General features: G+C 52.9%; 6 protein-coding genes across 6 annotated transcripts; 4 read left to right on the plus strand and 2 right to left on the minus strand.

Moving 5' to 3' along the window:
• The first annotated feature begins 3 nt into the window (after positions 1–3).
• On the plus strand, positions 4–2179 carry C7974DRAFT_218126 (Gti1/Pac2 family-domain-containing protein). The gene is made up of 2 exons (XM_046137113.1): positions 4–32; positions 84–2179. The coding sequence occupies exon 2, from the start codon at positions 277–279 to the stop codon at positions 2044–2046; it is 1770 nt and encodes a 589-aa protein (XP_045995595.1). The 5' UTR covers positions 4–32; positions 84–276; the 3' UTR covers positions 2047–2179.
• A 936-nt stretch (positions 2180–3115) lies between these two features.
• On the plus strand, positions 3116–3593 carry C7974DRAFT_397885 (uncharacterized protein). The gene has a single exon (XM_046142250.1). The coding sequence runs from the start codon at positions 3203–3205 to the stop codon at positions 3428–3430; it is 228 nt and encodes a 75-aa protein (XP_045995596.1). The 5' UTR covers positions 3116–3202; the 3' UTR covers positions 3431–3593.
• Positions 3594–3607: 14 nt separating this feature from the next.
• C7974DRAFT_473564 (uncharacterized protein) lies at positions 3608–7203 on the minus strand. Its single transcript, XM_046146566.1, has 4 exons — positions 6890–7203; positions 5634–6801; positions 5071–5108; positions 3608–4989 (listed from the first exon to the last, which is right to left on the minus strand). Exons 1-4 carry the CDS (start codon positions 7101–7103, stop codon positions 3713–3715), a joined length of 2697 nt encoding a protein of 898 aa, XP_045995597.1. The 5' UTR covers positions 7104–7203; the 3' UTR covers positions 3608–3712.
• Positions 7204–7589: 386 nt separating this feature from the next.
• Positions 7590–11998, minus strand: C7974DRAFT_464559 (uncharacterized protein). The gene is made up of 6 exons (XM_046146269.1): positions 11519–11998; positions 10372–11464; positions 10140–10320; positions 9671–9753; positions 9482–9613; positions 7590–9399 (listed from the first exon to the last, which is right to left on the minus strand). The coding sequence occupies exons 1-6, from the start codon at positions 11600–11602 to the stop codon at positions 7637–7639; spliced, it is 3336 nt and encodes a 1111-aa protein (XP_045995598.1). The 5' UTR covers positions 11603–11998; the 3' UTR covers positions 7590–7636.
• A 2-nt stretch (positions 11999–12000) lies between these two features.
• Positions 12001–12959, plus strand: C7974DRAFT_464561 (thioesterase family protein-like protein). Its single transcript, XM_046146270.1, has 3 exons — positions 12001–12338; positions 12390–12495; positions 12549–12959. Exons 1-3 carry the CDS (start codon positions 12240–12242, stop codon positions 12932–12934), a joined length of 591 nt encoding a protein of 196 aa, XP_045995599.1. The 5' UTR covers positions 12001–12239; the 3' UTR covers positions 12935–12959.
• Positions 12960–13245: 286 nt separating this feature from the next.
• Positions 13246–15053, plus strand: C7974DRAFT_435233 (ribonuclease III domain-containing protein; the record flags this gene model as incomplete). The annotated part of the gene is made up of 2 exons (XM_046145043.1): positions 13246–13338; positions 13761–15053. 2 exons carry the CDS (start codon positions 13246–13248, stop codon positions 15051–15053), a joined length of 1386 nt encoding a protein of 461 aa, XP_045995600.1.
• Positions 15054–15405: the final 352 nt, after the last annotated feature.

A 15405-nucleotide genomic window follows, 5' to 3' on the forward strand; every position in this document is an offset into this window, starting at 1 on the left:
CCCCACCTTACGATCATCAAGCCTGCCAACTTGTGAGTAACAACCGCAACGGCCATGACGTCTTGATACTGATCATCATATAGCCCTTTCTTTGTCGGGATTGAGTCTTTGGCTTTACCCCAATCACCAGCTTCACCACTATCTTGGTGTTCAGGCTTCACATCATCGATGCCCTTGGGATCTACCTGCATCTAGTCAGATATCGACCCACGGAACCTTTTAGCCAGTGAGCTAGATCGGACCACTACTCCAAACTCATTCCCGCTTCCGCTCCTCATGTTGCAAGGTATCAGGGCATCGACATTGACGATGCCGCCTTATGGACATGACCTGTCCTCTGGTGGGGTATCGAAGGTGGGCAACTATAGCGACAACTGGGCCTGGTCCCAGCAACCCTCGCCACAACCGCCATATACCAGCATGTTTGATCCCTCGGTGTACGCAAATGCAAACTTTGCATCTCACCTGCAACCAGCCTCACGCGTACAGCCCCGGCACCACTCGATAGCAACGTCTCATGTCATCTCTACAGGGACTGCAACGCCCCCACCACCAAGGCATCAGGTGGCAGGCAACATGGTCAAAGCGCAGCCTGCCTTCAAGCCGACATGGACCGGATTCCTCGATACTACAAAAGATGCCATGACGATTGTGGAAGCAGCTTTACAGGGGCGACTGAACCACATCAGTCGTAGACCCCATGACAAGGAACGAGCCGAGATGCTCACATCAGGAACGGTCCTCGTCTACGAAGAGAATGCATCTGGCATCAAACGCTGGACCGATGCCGTACACTGGTCACCTAGCCGAGTCATGAACAATTGCCTGATCTATCGACAACTGATGCGTGCTTTGAAGCCTGAAGAGAAGAAGACCGCTCTCAACCCTTCTTGTGGCACGAAGCGCAAGCGAAAGGAGAGTGCAGGGTCTTCTATCACGAAGACCGGCGACCACGTCAACAACTCTGATGACGAGTACGAGAATCCCTCGTTTGACGGTGCGCTGTTAGGTGAAGTTGACTCTGCGGGGAAAGTCTACGCCAACTTTGCACAAAGCCTAACGCCCGACCAACAACGGCGCTTTTGCGGTTCTCTTATCGACAGCTACGAGTTCAAGGAGGGAGGCCTGATGAAGAAGACCATCTCAGTCAAGTACCAGGGCACTCACCACCACGTCATCTCCTATTACAGCCTTGAAGATGTTGTAAGCGGCAAGCTCAAGCGACCGTTCCAGGATCCAAGGCTCGATAACGTGCAACCACGACCGGAACTCCTTACTGGTTGGAAGGTCAGCCTGGAGGATGAAGAGAGCAAGGACATGCCGCTCATTGCAGGATACTCACAGCACATCCAGCCCAGCCACGTGCAGCACCACGCCATCACCGCTGTGACACAAACAGTTGGTCCGCATGGAATGATCCAGACCCATGGCCCACCGCACCTACAAGTACCGCAAATAGGTGAATACTGGCACGGCGGACATGTTCAGCAACATTATGCGTCCCCTCAACCGACCGCCCCGCACAATGCGCCATCACATCCGTACCATTACTCAACTCAGCAGCCGCCGACACAACACTACGTTCAACCTCCTTCTCCCCAGCCTTACCCATCGCCGCAACCGTCGAATCAAACATATCCGGCGCCGCCAAATGCCACGTCGCAATATGCACCACACCAACAAGCTGGCCGACATTACTCGATTGATCAACAGCAGCCACCCCTAGGATCTCACTACCCTCCTCAAGTTGCGGCTTCTCACTATGCGGCTTCTCATCATTCTCAGCCAACTCCGCCACCTTCTGTGCCTCAGTATTCAGGCCCGCCGGCCCAGAACTTCGACATTCAGGTTCCTGTTCCACAAAGCGCGACTTCCGTCCAGGCACCTCCTCAAAGCTCGGTCCCACAGCATGACCCTCAACGTAGGGCATCTGCTCCTGTGGCTGTTCAGCACTACTCTCAGCCACAGTATCACCCTGCCCCACCTCACCCGGCAGCGTACTATGTCGAAGATGCCAAGTATCCACCCAACACACAAGGGTATTAGGCTGTAGCCACCTTCCTTTATCACTCGGTCAAACACTGCAGATTTTTCACACCGGAACAATGGACGCGTACACGAAGGCAATCCACGGTGGTCACTTTTGGTTGCGATACCCCTTGAGGTTTATTACTACTTAGCGAAGGCGGCTTCCTGTTAACATTGCATCTTGCTCGTTTCCAAGCTCTCGTTTATTATGCACTCTTGGCGCTGGCGGCTGTTGCTTTGATTTCCAACGACCATTTCTCACTTCATTCTGCATTAATTTGTGCATGTGTACTCTCAACTTTTCCTCGTTCTACACGAAAAGCATCTTGATGATTTCATTCAGCGTGCATCGCTTGCTCGGCCTAGGCCTTCTTTCGCTTGTCTCAACACATCATCATGCCCGACACTATCACCATTCACCATTTTGTATAAACATAATGCCTGTATCTACAGCCATGCAACCTTTACTGTGCTACCAAAACATACCTGCACGCGCATTACATATGCAGAGACGCAGTGAACACCCCATCTTGGCTCATCTGAGTTTGCAGCTCTGATATCACCGGTTTCACCCGTGCCATATTTTAAATGAAAATGCAGCAATGTACCCCGCAATGATTCCGAGTGAAAGGAATAGCCGAAAAGTTACGGGTAAAGCGACTGCGTCCAGTGGAGTAGCGGAAAAAAATCGCAATATTATTGTGTATAATTAAGGACATTCCTACTGTGTATAAGCTTCGTGGGTGGCAAGGCTCACTAATGTGATACAATCCAGCATGCAGTCACTACACCTCGTATTTCTGTTGTTACTCGAAGTGTTGTCGACGCAATCGCTATCCAAAGAGCCAAGAGCCTAAGGCCCGCTCCGGCCGGAGACCTGTGACCTTCAACACGGCAAAGGCTGCGTCTTTTCCCGTTCGGCGTTCGCGTCTTGATGATTGAAAATCATTGTCCATGCACCCCGAGCCGCTCGGCCGCTATTGATTCGCTTCGCCATCGGCCCTTATGCAGTATCTTAAGATCATAGTGATATTTGATTGGCAACCTGCTACCAAGACTCCCCTGGGAGCCACACAGATCCACATCCCGGGCGACGATCAGGAACAAGTATAGACGACCCGCCACATGCCGCGCCTAAGGCATCCAGTTTTTGTGTTGCGACATTAGCGTAGCGATGACTTGTTGGCTCGTACTTACCCGCACCACGTGCTCCATAAGCGCAGTTTGTGCGAATACGAAAGAGAGGCTACTTTTTCTCACCTCAGCATTTCGCCAACCGAGTGCGACGCGCCCAGCTCTCCTTGGATCAGGTTTGCGGGACACGGGTAGCATGCTGCCGCAGATCCTGCGGCGTCATAAGGCCGATCCCGTTCAGTGGCAATACGAGTATTGTGCAGGGTGACAAGCAAGCATATCGGCGCGTAGTCACGGGGGCACTTACGACAGGCCCCCAGTACTTCTAGGCCGAGTCGAGGTGTAAGAGGAGCCGAAGAGCTATTGGAGAGGAGATACCGAATATAGACAGCGTCGACGGCACGAATGGTCACAGTAGTCGCAGAAAAAGCACACTCTTGTCGTTGTCGAATAGATACTCCGTATTTAATTAAAAAATCCCAGAAAGCGCACGGATCTACGTCGACCACGATAGTCGCCCGCCCCTCTTGCTGCACCAGCCAGGACGGCTTCAGCTGCGCCATCTTGGTCTTGAGGAAGATCCATTCTCGGTGGAGAGCTTTCGTAGTCCTGCCGTACCCTTCTCCTCAGGTCTTGCTGCGAAGTCCTGGAGACTCACCCCGTCCTCTTCCATCAAACTCTCTACCTTGGAATCCTTCTTCACCATGCCTGTAGATGCTTTTTCCCGTCCCACCCAGGGCTCGCATGGACCGTCCTCGGTTGACGCCCGTGCATCGTTCTCTTGTACAGTCTTTCTATTGAGTTGGTTGAAAGTCCGCATGGTGTTGAAGAACAAATCTCGGGCAGCGGTAGACTGCGCAGTCTGTTCATTCTCACTCCGGCCGCGTGGCTTAGCCATATCGTGTGTTGAATGTACGCTCTCTGATCCACTGTCTTTCTGCTCGATTTCTTTGACTTCAGTATGAGGAACTTCAGCCGTGATAACATCGTCTTCTTTGTCTTCTTCGTGTTCAATGTCCTTTCGTTCATCACCGGCGTACGATCTTCTGAAAACGCTGAGGCCTCCATATCTGACATACCGGCCTTCGAGCTCCGCCATGTTCTTCATTCGATCCCTGCACTTCTTGATGTTGTACGTGCTCACACTATAACCTGTCTTTGCGATCTCTATTCGGCTTTCAATACTCTGTCGAACATGTTCCAGCCGCACAAGATCTAGCTGCAGCTTCCACGCTTCTGCAGCAGCCACACAATAGGCTTTCTTCTCGGCGGTGCTCAAGTGCTGGAGTGAGTCGGCTGCATTGATCGCTTCCTCCATTAGGCTTGCTATCTGGGATGCAGCCATTGTCTGAGAAGGTTTCGCTCGATCGTGATTCCATGCAGAAATGTCCACCAGCTGCTCAAAGCTAAGCTCGTCAAAGGTCTGAGGTAAAACAGGTCCCCCTGCATTGGCCGGGACTCGTAGTATTGGTACATCGTGTGCCAGCTGAGCAAGCTGTTCTGCCTTCTTTTCTCCACTCAGTGTTTCATCGCTTTCCACGTCCCTCTTCATGCTGCAGGAGAGACACCCTTCGTGTTGAGGGCTTAACGCCTTGCTGAAGCGCTCTTCGCCGAGAATACGACCCTCTTGCCACACAGCTTTTTCCGGTGGTATATGAAATCGTCCTGCATCAAGAGCGCCTACTGTATCGCGCTTGGAGACCCACTCGCGCCACTGTGTCTGCGACGCGTTCCATTCTGCATCCGAGACATGGTAGAGTGCAGCAAGCTCGTCCCATTCGGATCTCTCCTTGTCCAGTTCTGCGAGGGGCTGATCGTCTTCGCAATCTGTTTCGGCAGGTGCTGCATCTGTGGGTACTACTCCTGCTTAGAACCACGAGAGCAGAGAGAGGGAAGGCATGTGGTTACCTTCGACGGAGAGTTGGCCTTTCTGAGGGATATCCCACCTACGGACTGTGCGCGTTTGACCACACGCTGCGACAAGATCTGTTTCGTCGCTTGAAAGTGTTGGGGCTGTCTCGGTGACGACGATGTCTTTGGGGATCTGGTCGTGGACATGCATTGCAAAAGCGTGAACTGCGCATGCCATGAGGTACAGAATGATGAGAAGATGAAGGGACAACGTTCGCTTCGAGGGCCGTTTCTCAAAGTTGTCGAGCAGTTCCATGGAGGTTCAACACAAAGTTTGGGTTGTTGAGGGGTTCTGCAGATGGGGACCCTGTCGCCATTGGTAAGGGCACATTGGTAGTCTGATCACGACGTAAAGACTTGCAGCATCGGGAAAGTAGAGGCAGCCCGGCGGATCCATCTCATGTCTCTGCTCCAACCGAAGAAGTTGCCGGTACCGAGATGCAAATCACCCTCCTCCTCCTTGCCTGACAGAACGCTTGCTTCGACGCGGGAGGCCCTCCGCACCTCAGTGAACGCCACGCAGACAGACAGACCTCGTGCTGGAGGAGCTCGCAGCTCACTCCGCGACGTACTCGTCGTCTGTCTCGCCCTCGGCATCCACATCACTCCCCATCTCCCACTCCTCCTCTGGGCGTTCGTCACCCGCCAACAGAGCCTCGTCGAAGTTCTCATCCATCTCGGGAGGATTCTCCGGGTTGAGGAATGCATCCTCCATAGTCTCCTCCCGCGACGGAGATTCCGTCACGGTTGGGCCATGGAGGAGATCGAGGGTGGGAGATGGGGGTGCCGGCTGGGAGGAGGCGGGTCTGGAGGACCTCCGGCCCTCACTTGGCGGCGAACGGGATGGCACCAGCGAACAGGGGGGCTCCAGCGAGCGAGACGTAAAGTCAAACACCATACCCAGGTGTTGACTTGCGTCGAACACCTGGGTAGGTACAGATATGTCGACTTTTGGAGGAGCCGACGAGGGAGCCTGCAGTCCCTCACTGCTGGACGCAGGCGGGGGTGAGGCAGGGCCGGCAGCATCGTAGGCTCCGACCTCCGACATCACCTCCCCCTCGGACTCGCTCGCCATGTTCTGGAGCTCCTGCACGCTGGTGTAGAGCCCGTCCGTGACTTCGTCGAGGGCCTTGGTGCGTTCGCCAAGGTCTTCGGTGCGTTCTTCGAGGACATCAGAGCGTTTCTGGAGGTCCTTGATGCTAGACTGCAGTTCTGTGAGTTGTGTTTGAGTGGTGGTGTTGGCGGCAAGTAATGTGCGGATTGTGTCGTTCAGCGCAGCGATGGCCTTGGCCTGCTCGATGATGGTTGACTCGAGTTGATTAAGATGATGTGTCCTTCGCTGCTCGGCTTTCTCTGATTGAGCCCGAAGCTGGTCGACTTGTTGGCCATGGGCCTTTGTTCGGTCTTGTAACTCAAACAAAAGGTCTTGGTTCCAGTCTGCTGTGCCAAGTGCGAGATTGGTCACAGCCTCCTGGGTGGCCTTACGGATCGTCTTCAGGGCTACCGAATTCACAACTGTCGCGATAGCTCGACGCAGCGGGACTTGCAACTGCCCTCTGAACAACGAGTGTATGGACTGGATCTGCTCTTCAAGATCTGTCATCATATCGCTGTGCTTCTTTACAGTGTTGGAAAGCTCTGCTTGGAAAGTACCGAATTCGGCATTCATAATCGTAGTGTACTCTTGGAGTTTGGTTGGACAAAGCTGGTTAGATGATGGTGGGCTTGCTTCATGAGGTCCGCATGGTGAGCTTGCGTGATGGTGTCTTCATGGTGGTCAGTAGAATCCTCATTTCTGCATTAAGACGGCGCTCACCTTCGATGTCAAGGACTGCGACCCTCTGGTTCAATTGGGAGATCATCTTTTGGTAGAAGGTGTGGATCTTGATGAGGATGATGAGCATGAGGAGGACAGCCCAGAACTGCTCTGCAAAGTCACCAAACAGCGACACCAGCCAGTGGCAACGTGCAGGTAGCAGCATCATGAACAGTGCTTCGATGAAGGTGAGATGTTGGTTAGAGGATTCCATCGTGATAGAACAGGGTTACTCGTAGTGAAGCTGTCCGGTGGCCGACCAATGTTTGAAGTGGTAGAGATGACGAGTCGCGAGTGCGCAGTGAAGATGTTGTTGTGTTTGTATGTAAGGAACATAGGAATTGAGTAGCTAAGTAAAGCTGTAGAAAGGTAGAAGCAGGTTCTGCGTGTCTGGAGGAGAAGACTGTGTGGGTTCAAGAAGCAAGTTTGAGGCACGAATTCTTGGCAGCTGGCCGTGCGCCACGGTGAAGTGAAGGCGGAAGAGATTTTTATTTATCGTATTGTTCGGCTTGAGGCAACAGGAATTTCGGCTTCACTCGCTGTCAGCGAGGCGGATCGGCACGGCTAGATTCAGCGTGCGGGCACAATGTTTGATCTCGATTAGTCCGAGTCAGAGATTGGTACACTGTGAAGTGAAGGCGCAAGAATTGATACCAAGTAACAGACACAGAGAAGAGACGGACGGTACCTGATAAGAATACATCGATTGTTTGTAGGCTCTGCATGACAGTCAATTCATTCTTCACTCTATATGCTGATCTGCCCATCCCTTAAAGCTTGCAGATCATCTGGCGTGAACTTTACATATGAACTTGCACCTGGTTTAGCCCACAATACCACATCTGCCTGGCCGTTGGGCACCTTTTCACCGTACTTATCAAGCTCAATGCCTTCCAACCGCAGCGGACCCTTGTTTTGCTTCTGGTTGTCTGTGTTGGAGCCAACAAGGATCAGTCGCAGGAATACTGGCACCGCGTATCTTGGCAGCTTACTCCTGCTGTAATCAAGGAGTGCTTTCCAATCGAACGTCTTGGGGTCATGGCCATCGGCAAGTCGCAGTGCAACACAGCCAGCGCGACCGTCGTGCTTGGGTACGAGTGTGCCGTAGACAATGGCCTCGCCGATTCCTGGGTACTTGCCCAATACCTCAGCGACTTCTGCGGTTGATACGTTCTCAGACTTCCAGCGATATGTGTCGCCCAACCTGTCTAGGAAGAACCACCTTCCATCTTCATCTCGTCTCAATGCATCCCCTGATCTGTAATATAGATCTCCTTTCTTGAACACATTTCTCTCGAACTTCTTCTTTGTTGCAGAAGGGTTGTTGTAGTAGCCCGCGAACGCCTCTTCACCGGGTACACCGACTAGAATCTCCCCTCCCTCGTTGTACGAGTTGCGTTTCACAAACCCAGTCTTCGGATCGCGCATCAGATCGCCCGTCTCAGGGTCTATTGATACAGGAACGTACACGTCATTCAGTGCCCGCCGAATGAGAGCGCCGTGGTGTCCGACCGTGGTGTCCGTGAACGGGCCTTTGGAGTGTACAACCATGGCTAACACGCCCTCGGTGGAATTGAAGAACTCGATTACTTCAGGAACATTGAAGCGTTCCTTGAACCGTGTCCACACATCTGGACGCATGCCGTTACCGTACATGCCACGTAGTCTGTGGTCGCGTTCGCGTGGGTGGGGAGGCGCCATTAGCAGATACCGTGCTGCTTCGCCGACGTAGACAAACATGGAGGAATTCGAGTCGTGAATATCATCCCAGAAGCCGCTTGTGCTGAATTTCTTGCCAACTGCGACGCTCATGCCGCCCGTCAGGGCTGCCATAGTGGCAAGCCCGCCGGTGCCGTGGAATAGTGGCATACAGCAATACCAGCGATCTCCATTGGGGCCAGCGGTCTGGTCGAAAGGAAGCTTGTCCGGGTTGCCACGGTCATGGTAGCGGTTGATCATGAATTTGCCAGCCTTTGGGAGACCAGTCGTTCCGGAAGTGTAGAGCAGACAGGTCGGGTCGAAGCCGGATACCTTTTCGCGGTACTCGTCGCCTGGTACATCTGTCCGTCCAGAGTAAACCTTCTCGAAGAGTGAGGCGTTGACAGTAAAGGGCGTAACGCCGAGCTCGCCCTCAACTTTTTCTCTGACCTCTTCGAAGCGCTCTGCACATTCAGGATCGGAGTCTACCAGCACCAGCTTTACATCCGCAATCCTGAGACAATGTATCATCGCGTCCCCTCTCAAGTTGTAGTTTAACATAGCTGGCGCACAGCCGATGCACCATAGGCCTAACCAGATGACGAGGAAGTCGGCTGAGTTTGTGAGGTATGTGGCTACCATGTCTCCAGGCTTAACACCCTGCTCAAGGAAGAAGTGTGCCCATTGCACAGCTTTGTCGTGCACTTCTTGCCATGTGTATGTCTTTTCACGGGACCAAATGCAGAGATTGTTGGAGTATCTTGGGACGTGGGGGGCAAACGAGTACCAGAGGCACTGGCGTTTCGTTCTCACTGTACACAATAGACGTCAGTGGTACGTAGGCGACCACCATGATTTCATGTATTTGGATTGAACAAGCTGGAGCACACGTACCTAGCTCAGCATAATGTTTCGCAGCGTTGCTCTTGAACTTGAGCTGTCGCAAGTCCTGTCCAATGTGATACTTCGCATTGATGTACGCGGCCAGGCTCGAAATGGCAGCCACCGAGGCAGCAGTCGCAGCGACTGTCATAATGTCTTCTCTTGTTCCCAGGTCCGAACTTGCAAATCGAAAATCGCTACCGGTCAATTGATGTCGAAGGGAAGGAGGGGAGAACGAACAAAGTAACAAGCCCGAGATAATGCAGGACGCAGATGGTGTGACGCTCGGAGGAGCACAGAGCTCCGAGACAGCGAGAAAAGATGCCGAGGTCGACGTCGGACGGACACTAATGGATGCGGGGATACATGCGAGCGTCGATCGTGGCTTTTCTGGGGTCCGGGGAAAGCTGACCCGAGGCTGCAATGTCATTGACACAGAGCGGATTGGCTGTTGCTTTATCACACACAACGTCGCTCTTGTGCCTCAGCATGTAAAGGTAGAGTGAGATGATAATGTACAATGAGGTGTTATGGATATGCCAGTATTATGGTTTGTTGTACGTATTATACAACATCTTCTTGCTGCTATTGCGACCCAGATCCTGATTTCATCCCCGAACCTAGATGAACGACGAGATGTACGGCACTCCCGGTATAGCACGCCCTCTACGATATTGCCTTCTTAGGCTTCTTTCCAACACTCTCTGTGCCGGGCGGTACCTTCAGCCCGCCGAAGACGATTGCGCATACAGCAACCATGCCCGCAGCGCCGGTTGCATATGCAGTCTCCCGGCCTGCCCACCAGTACAGCGTGCAGAAGATGAGAGGTCCAAGAGCGCGACCAACCTGACCTGTTGACTGTTAGTAGTTGGTCTAAATAGACTCAGGTGGGTATGGCTTACCGAAACTCCTGTGGTTTCCAAGCTTGTTGCCCCTCTCGTCAGCGCTCGCCTCAAAGCTACTCAGGCTGTTTAGGCCTGTCACAACGGTTGCGCTTGTAACGGCAAGGAGAGCAGCAGCTCCGTATAACGCGCCTTGTGTCTGTACGCGACCCAAAAGTACGAATGCAAGTGTGGCTGCGACCACACCCATCTTTACAACCTTCAGCGGATGCATGCGCCTGACGACCGAACCTTGGAGCAGGGACGCTACAAGCCCAATGAAGCCGAGGAGGCGGCCGGTATCCTTTGCTTCGTAGGAGAAGAGATCGTACGTCATGAAGGGCAGGCTAAATTCCATGCCGCTGAAGAAGAGGATGAAGGTGAAATGCGTAGCATTGAGGAGGGTGTGGGAGTTTGTTCGGACGCGCGGTTTGGGGGGCTCGGCCTTTGCGTGACCATTGGCCTTGCCGTTCGCGTTGCCGTTCGCTGGAGGAGCTGCCGACGGGAGCGTCTCTGGAAGGCAAAAGTAGAGGTAGATAGACTCGGTTACAATCAAAAATAGCGAGAAGCCAGCAGCCATGGCAAAAGGATTCTTGTCCATGATGTTCAGAGTGGATAGATACGCGCCCAGCGCAGGACCAAACGTGAAGGCGACACTGAAGCACACACCCACGAGTGCCATAGTTGCTCCTCGCTGGCTCTCATCGCTGATGTCAGTCGCAATCGCCATGGCAAGCTGTACGTTGCCTTCGCTCAATCCTCCGACAATGCGACTCGCCAAAAATGTGCGGAAATCGGTCGCTGCGACCCAGAGCGCGACGCTGAGCACGTTGCCTGCCATGGACCACAGCAATGCTGTTCGCCTGCCATATTTATCTGAAAGTGTACCAATCACCGGCGAGGCAACGGCCTGACACAGCGAGAAGAGCGATCCGAGAGCTCCGCCGAGCAAGACGATGTCGTAACGAGAGATGATGGGCTTCGCGAACGAGTTCTTGTACGCGTTGAGTCCCGCAAGGATTTTCGAGAGGATCGTATTCGGATTGCCGGTTTCATGGTTGCGGTAGAACTCGATGAGCTTGGGAAAGAGAGGGAGAATGAAAGTGAACGAAATCTGGAGCTCTTATTAGCGAAAGCATTGGTGGTGACACAAGGGTAAATGACGTACCAAGTCGAGTAGCAAAGAAATGAACAAGACCTTCAACACCCTCTTTCGGAGTGCCGGAGGAACCGGTGATGTATCTGCTCCCATTATGGATGTATGTGGAGTACACAAGAGGGTGGAAGCGAACGAAGAAGTTGACAGCGTGGAAGGCTGTACACTGGGCTGAAGTACTATACACTATAGTAGGGACCGGAAAGAGGGGAAAGACAGATCCGGCCTTGAAGATCCCATGAACTAGAAATAGAATGGACAAGTGCCGAAGGACGAAATCTGTCAAGCCAACTGCAAAGCTGTAAAGTCGGTCATGTCATGACGGAGATGGAACGGCGCGAGCTGATGACCATGAAACGAGGGTGGGGAGCCAATGATCGCCATGACCTGTTTGCGGCTGTCAGGCACCACAAGTTTGGTTTCAAGTGCACGTTTGCGCCGACATGCGACAGCGAGGGCAGACCCACAATCTGCCTCAGGGCTATTGTTTTGAGCATCGCGCGCAGGTCTCCTGAACGTACGTGCAGCTTCGTGCACACTGACGCACGCGACTCGCTCTTCGCCGCGGGTGGAGCCGAGGCAAACCCTCGAGCTTCACACTGATCCCCGCCATCCAGCGAATCATATCGCCGACCATATCAGCTCCATGTAGCCGCGAGCTTTGCGCATCGAATGCAGTCTTTCATGCGAAGTCCGAATACCTACACTGACACTGTGGCGTTATTCAGCAACCATGAGTGCGGATGAAGGCAAGAAGAAGGCCAGGGCGGCAGTCCAGGCCATGTTCGACAGGTACATGGTACTGGCCTCAAAGCGGCCCAAGGATCACATCGTGAGTAGTTCGAACTTGACCACGATTGTTACAAGTTTTGATTAGACACAGGACTTCGATAGTGAGGTCATGAAGAACATGAAGTTAATAGATGCTGGACCCGAGGGCTCAGTGGAGTACCAGCTTTATATTGCACCTGGCTTCTCCAACCTAAACAGTATGATGTTGTCGCGCGTCTTTGGCAGACGGGCTCATCTAACACTTGACCAGATGTCATGCACGGTGGTGCCGCTGGCGTCATCTTCGATATGTCCACCACCACAGCGTTGTGCCCTGTCGCCCGCCCTGGTTTTTGGGAGTTCATGGGTGGCGTGACACGCACTCTCAACATCTCGTACCTTAAAGCGGTGCCAATCGGTACCACTGTGAGGCTGGTCAGCAGGGTAAAGAGCGTAGGCAAGCAAATGGCTATGATCAGGGGTGAGATGACCAGTCTCGACGGGAAGGTCACCTATTGCACAGTGGAGCATCATAAGGTCAATGTCCCCGTGCTGCCAGAACATGCAAACGCAAGGATACCTTGGGATGATGAATTTGAGAAAGAATGGGGGGTTGTGAAGGGGCAGACCGAGATTGGAGTAAAGAGCAAGATCTAGCGCAAAAATGTACGGACTTGAAGGATGTGCAATAATTGGTTTGATTGTGCGCGTTGAGACTTGCATAGTATGAGCACTTGCCATCTCGGATAAAACGCTGTGTGATGTTCTTTTGTACAGTAACTATACAGTGCGTCCCATGGTGGGTATCTTCTTGTGGCGTGCGTCCGCTCACTTTCTCTTGTTGAACTTCTTCGATTCTGCCAGATGTCAGCATTCAGCTCTGATTTTCCACATTTGCTAATGAACGTACCGGCAGCCGTCCTCTTCTTCTTGGGTGATGTTTTTCCTCGTGATCTCGCAACGTTGAGATGCTCAAGCCAGTCTTCCTCCTTGTCATCCAGAATCGTGTTCTCGGGGTACAGCGATCGCAGCTGAGCAATCGTTCCTATCCTGGGAGGGTAGTATGAGGCGACCGAAGCACCCTTGAGGCGCTGGCGCATGATGTTGGATCCAATGCGGACGCGCTCGGGGTTGTAGGTGTTGTTGAAGACGCGGCACGAGGCCTGTTGTGGTCAGTCAGGCATTCTTATCCATGCGCTATCATAACTCACCTTCATGAGGTCCAGTATTCTCGCCCGTGGAACCGCCATCTTTGCGCAATGGGTGTTGCCCTCGGTGGTGTTGCGGAGTTCTGCTATAATTTGGCTTGGCACTGCGGACGCTAGAGAATCACCGATGTCACTTCTTTTACAAGCCTTGAGGCTTGCACTTCAACGTTGACAAAATGTCGCAAAACCGGGGTGGCCCCTTCAAGCAATTCGAGAGTCGCGATCGTTTCGATAAGCGTAGCCGTCCGAACCAGCCTTCCTACAGCTCCGCGCAGTACGGTAACAGGGATCGTGATATCCGGCACGGACACCCGCAGCAGCGCAGTCATGGGCACCAGCAACCACGTAGCGGCAACACCACTGCCTTCCAGGGCGAGCTGTCTAAGGCAGAAATGCAGACTGGTCTTGTAGCATTGCTCGACCGATTCGTTGCAGACGAAACGAGATCTGATGCCGACCGAGATATTCTACATCATGCAAGCGAGCTAAGGCGACTTCTTGCACGCAAAGAGAACCCATCGTCTGCAACATCACAGCGCGAACTCGACAAGAAGCGGCCCGAAACAGCACCCAAGGTTGCAGTACCTCCATACATTCACCGCAAAGTCCAGGAGGCCAAAGATCTTCCAGGGCTCCCGCCAATAGACGAGCCTCACATACACGATGCGGTCTTCACACACCGTTCGTACATTGTTAGAAATGGGGATAAAAATGCCTTCACTGATCTTGAACTTGACTACGAGCGCCTCGAGTTCCTCGGCGACGCTTACATTGAGCTTATTGCTTCTCATGCACTTTACAGCCGCTTTCCCCACGTGGACGTACCCCAGCTGTGCTCATGGCGCGAACGTCTTGTGGAAAACTCGATGCTGGGCAAATTCTCCGAAGCGTACGGCTTCCCCGACCGACTACGACATCACAATCAATGGGATCACAATTCGAAGGCATGGAAAAAGGTTATTGCCGATATTTTCGAGGCTTACGTTGCTGGCATTGTCCTCGCGGATCCTGAGCACGGTTATGAAATCGCAGACAAGTGGCTCACGGAGCTTTGGGCGCCACAATTGCTGAGCTTCAAGGAGAAGATCGTCGAAGATTCTCAAGCAAAGAACAAGCTTGCTGCATTGGTTGTCGTCAACGACATTAAGCTTGAGTATCGAGAGGAGCGCCCCATGATATACGAGCAGGGCAGCAACTTGCAGAAATACTTCATGGGAGTGTATTTGACAGGCTGGGGTTACCAATCTGAATGGTTAGGTAGCGGTGAGGGGCAGAACAAGGCCAGCGCTTCTTTATCTGCCGCCGCCGATGCTATCAGGAAGAACAGCGATGTGACACAAGATGCAGCTAAGCAGAAAGCGGAGCTAGTATCGAAGAGGAGGGAAGAGAAGGCCAAGGCTGAGGCCGAAGCCGCGGCGAAAGCAGCCGAGGAAGGCACAGTCGAGTCTGGTGCACAAGCAGTCGGAGAAGACGGAAACAAGAGCAAAGAGAAGAAGAGAGACAGAGACGCCGCAGAGCTGAACGAATCCTCCAAAAAGAAGCACAAGAAAGACAGAAAAGATCATTAGCGGAAGGACATGGCCGATACTGGATCCTCCTCGGGTTTTTTGGAACCACCATCGAAATCGGAGTTCGCGACACAAACACTCTGCCTACATTGTTGCAGCAGCTCGCCTTGGCGAAAGTCAATCTTCACAATATCCCGCCGTATGTAGGTATCTAATACAAGCAAGACCGTCCCGCTTTACTCTTAGTCTGCTTCACCAGATGCACGAAGGCTGCCGTGGCCTTGAACTGAGGCTCTCCACTGCGAGAGCTGATGTGCAAGACTCTTCGGTTGCTTGCCTATCTCCCGGCTTCAAGTAGTAGCGGGCTGCTCTTTCCCCTCGTGGAACAATTGGTTGAGTTACACAAATATGC

Source organism: Boeremia exigua, assembly GCF_020726555.1.
Source record: "Boeremia exigua strain MPI-SDFR-AT-0100 chromosome Unknown C7974scaffold_8, whole genome shotgun sequence".
NCBI classification, from domain to species: domain Eukaryota; kingdom Fungi; phylum Ascomycota; class Dothideomycetes; order Pleosporales; family Didymellaceae; genus Boeremia; species Boeremia exigua.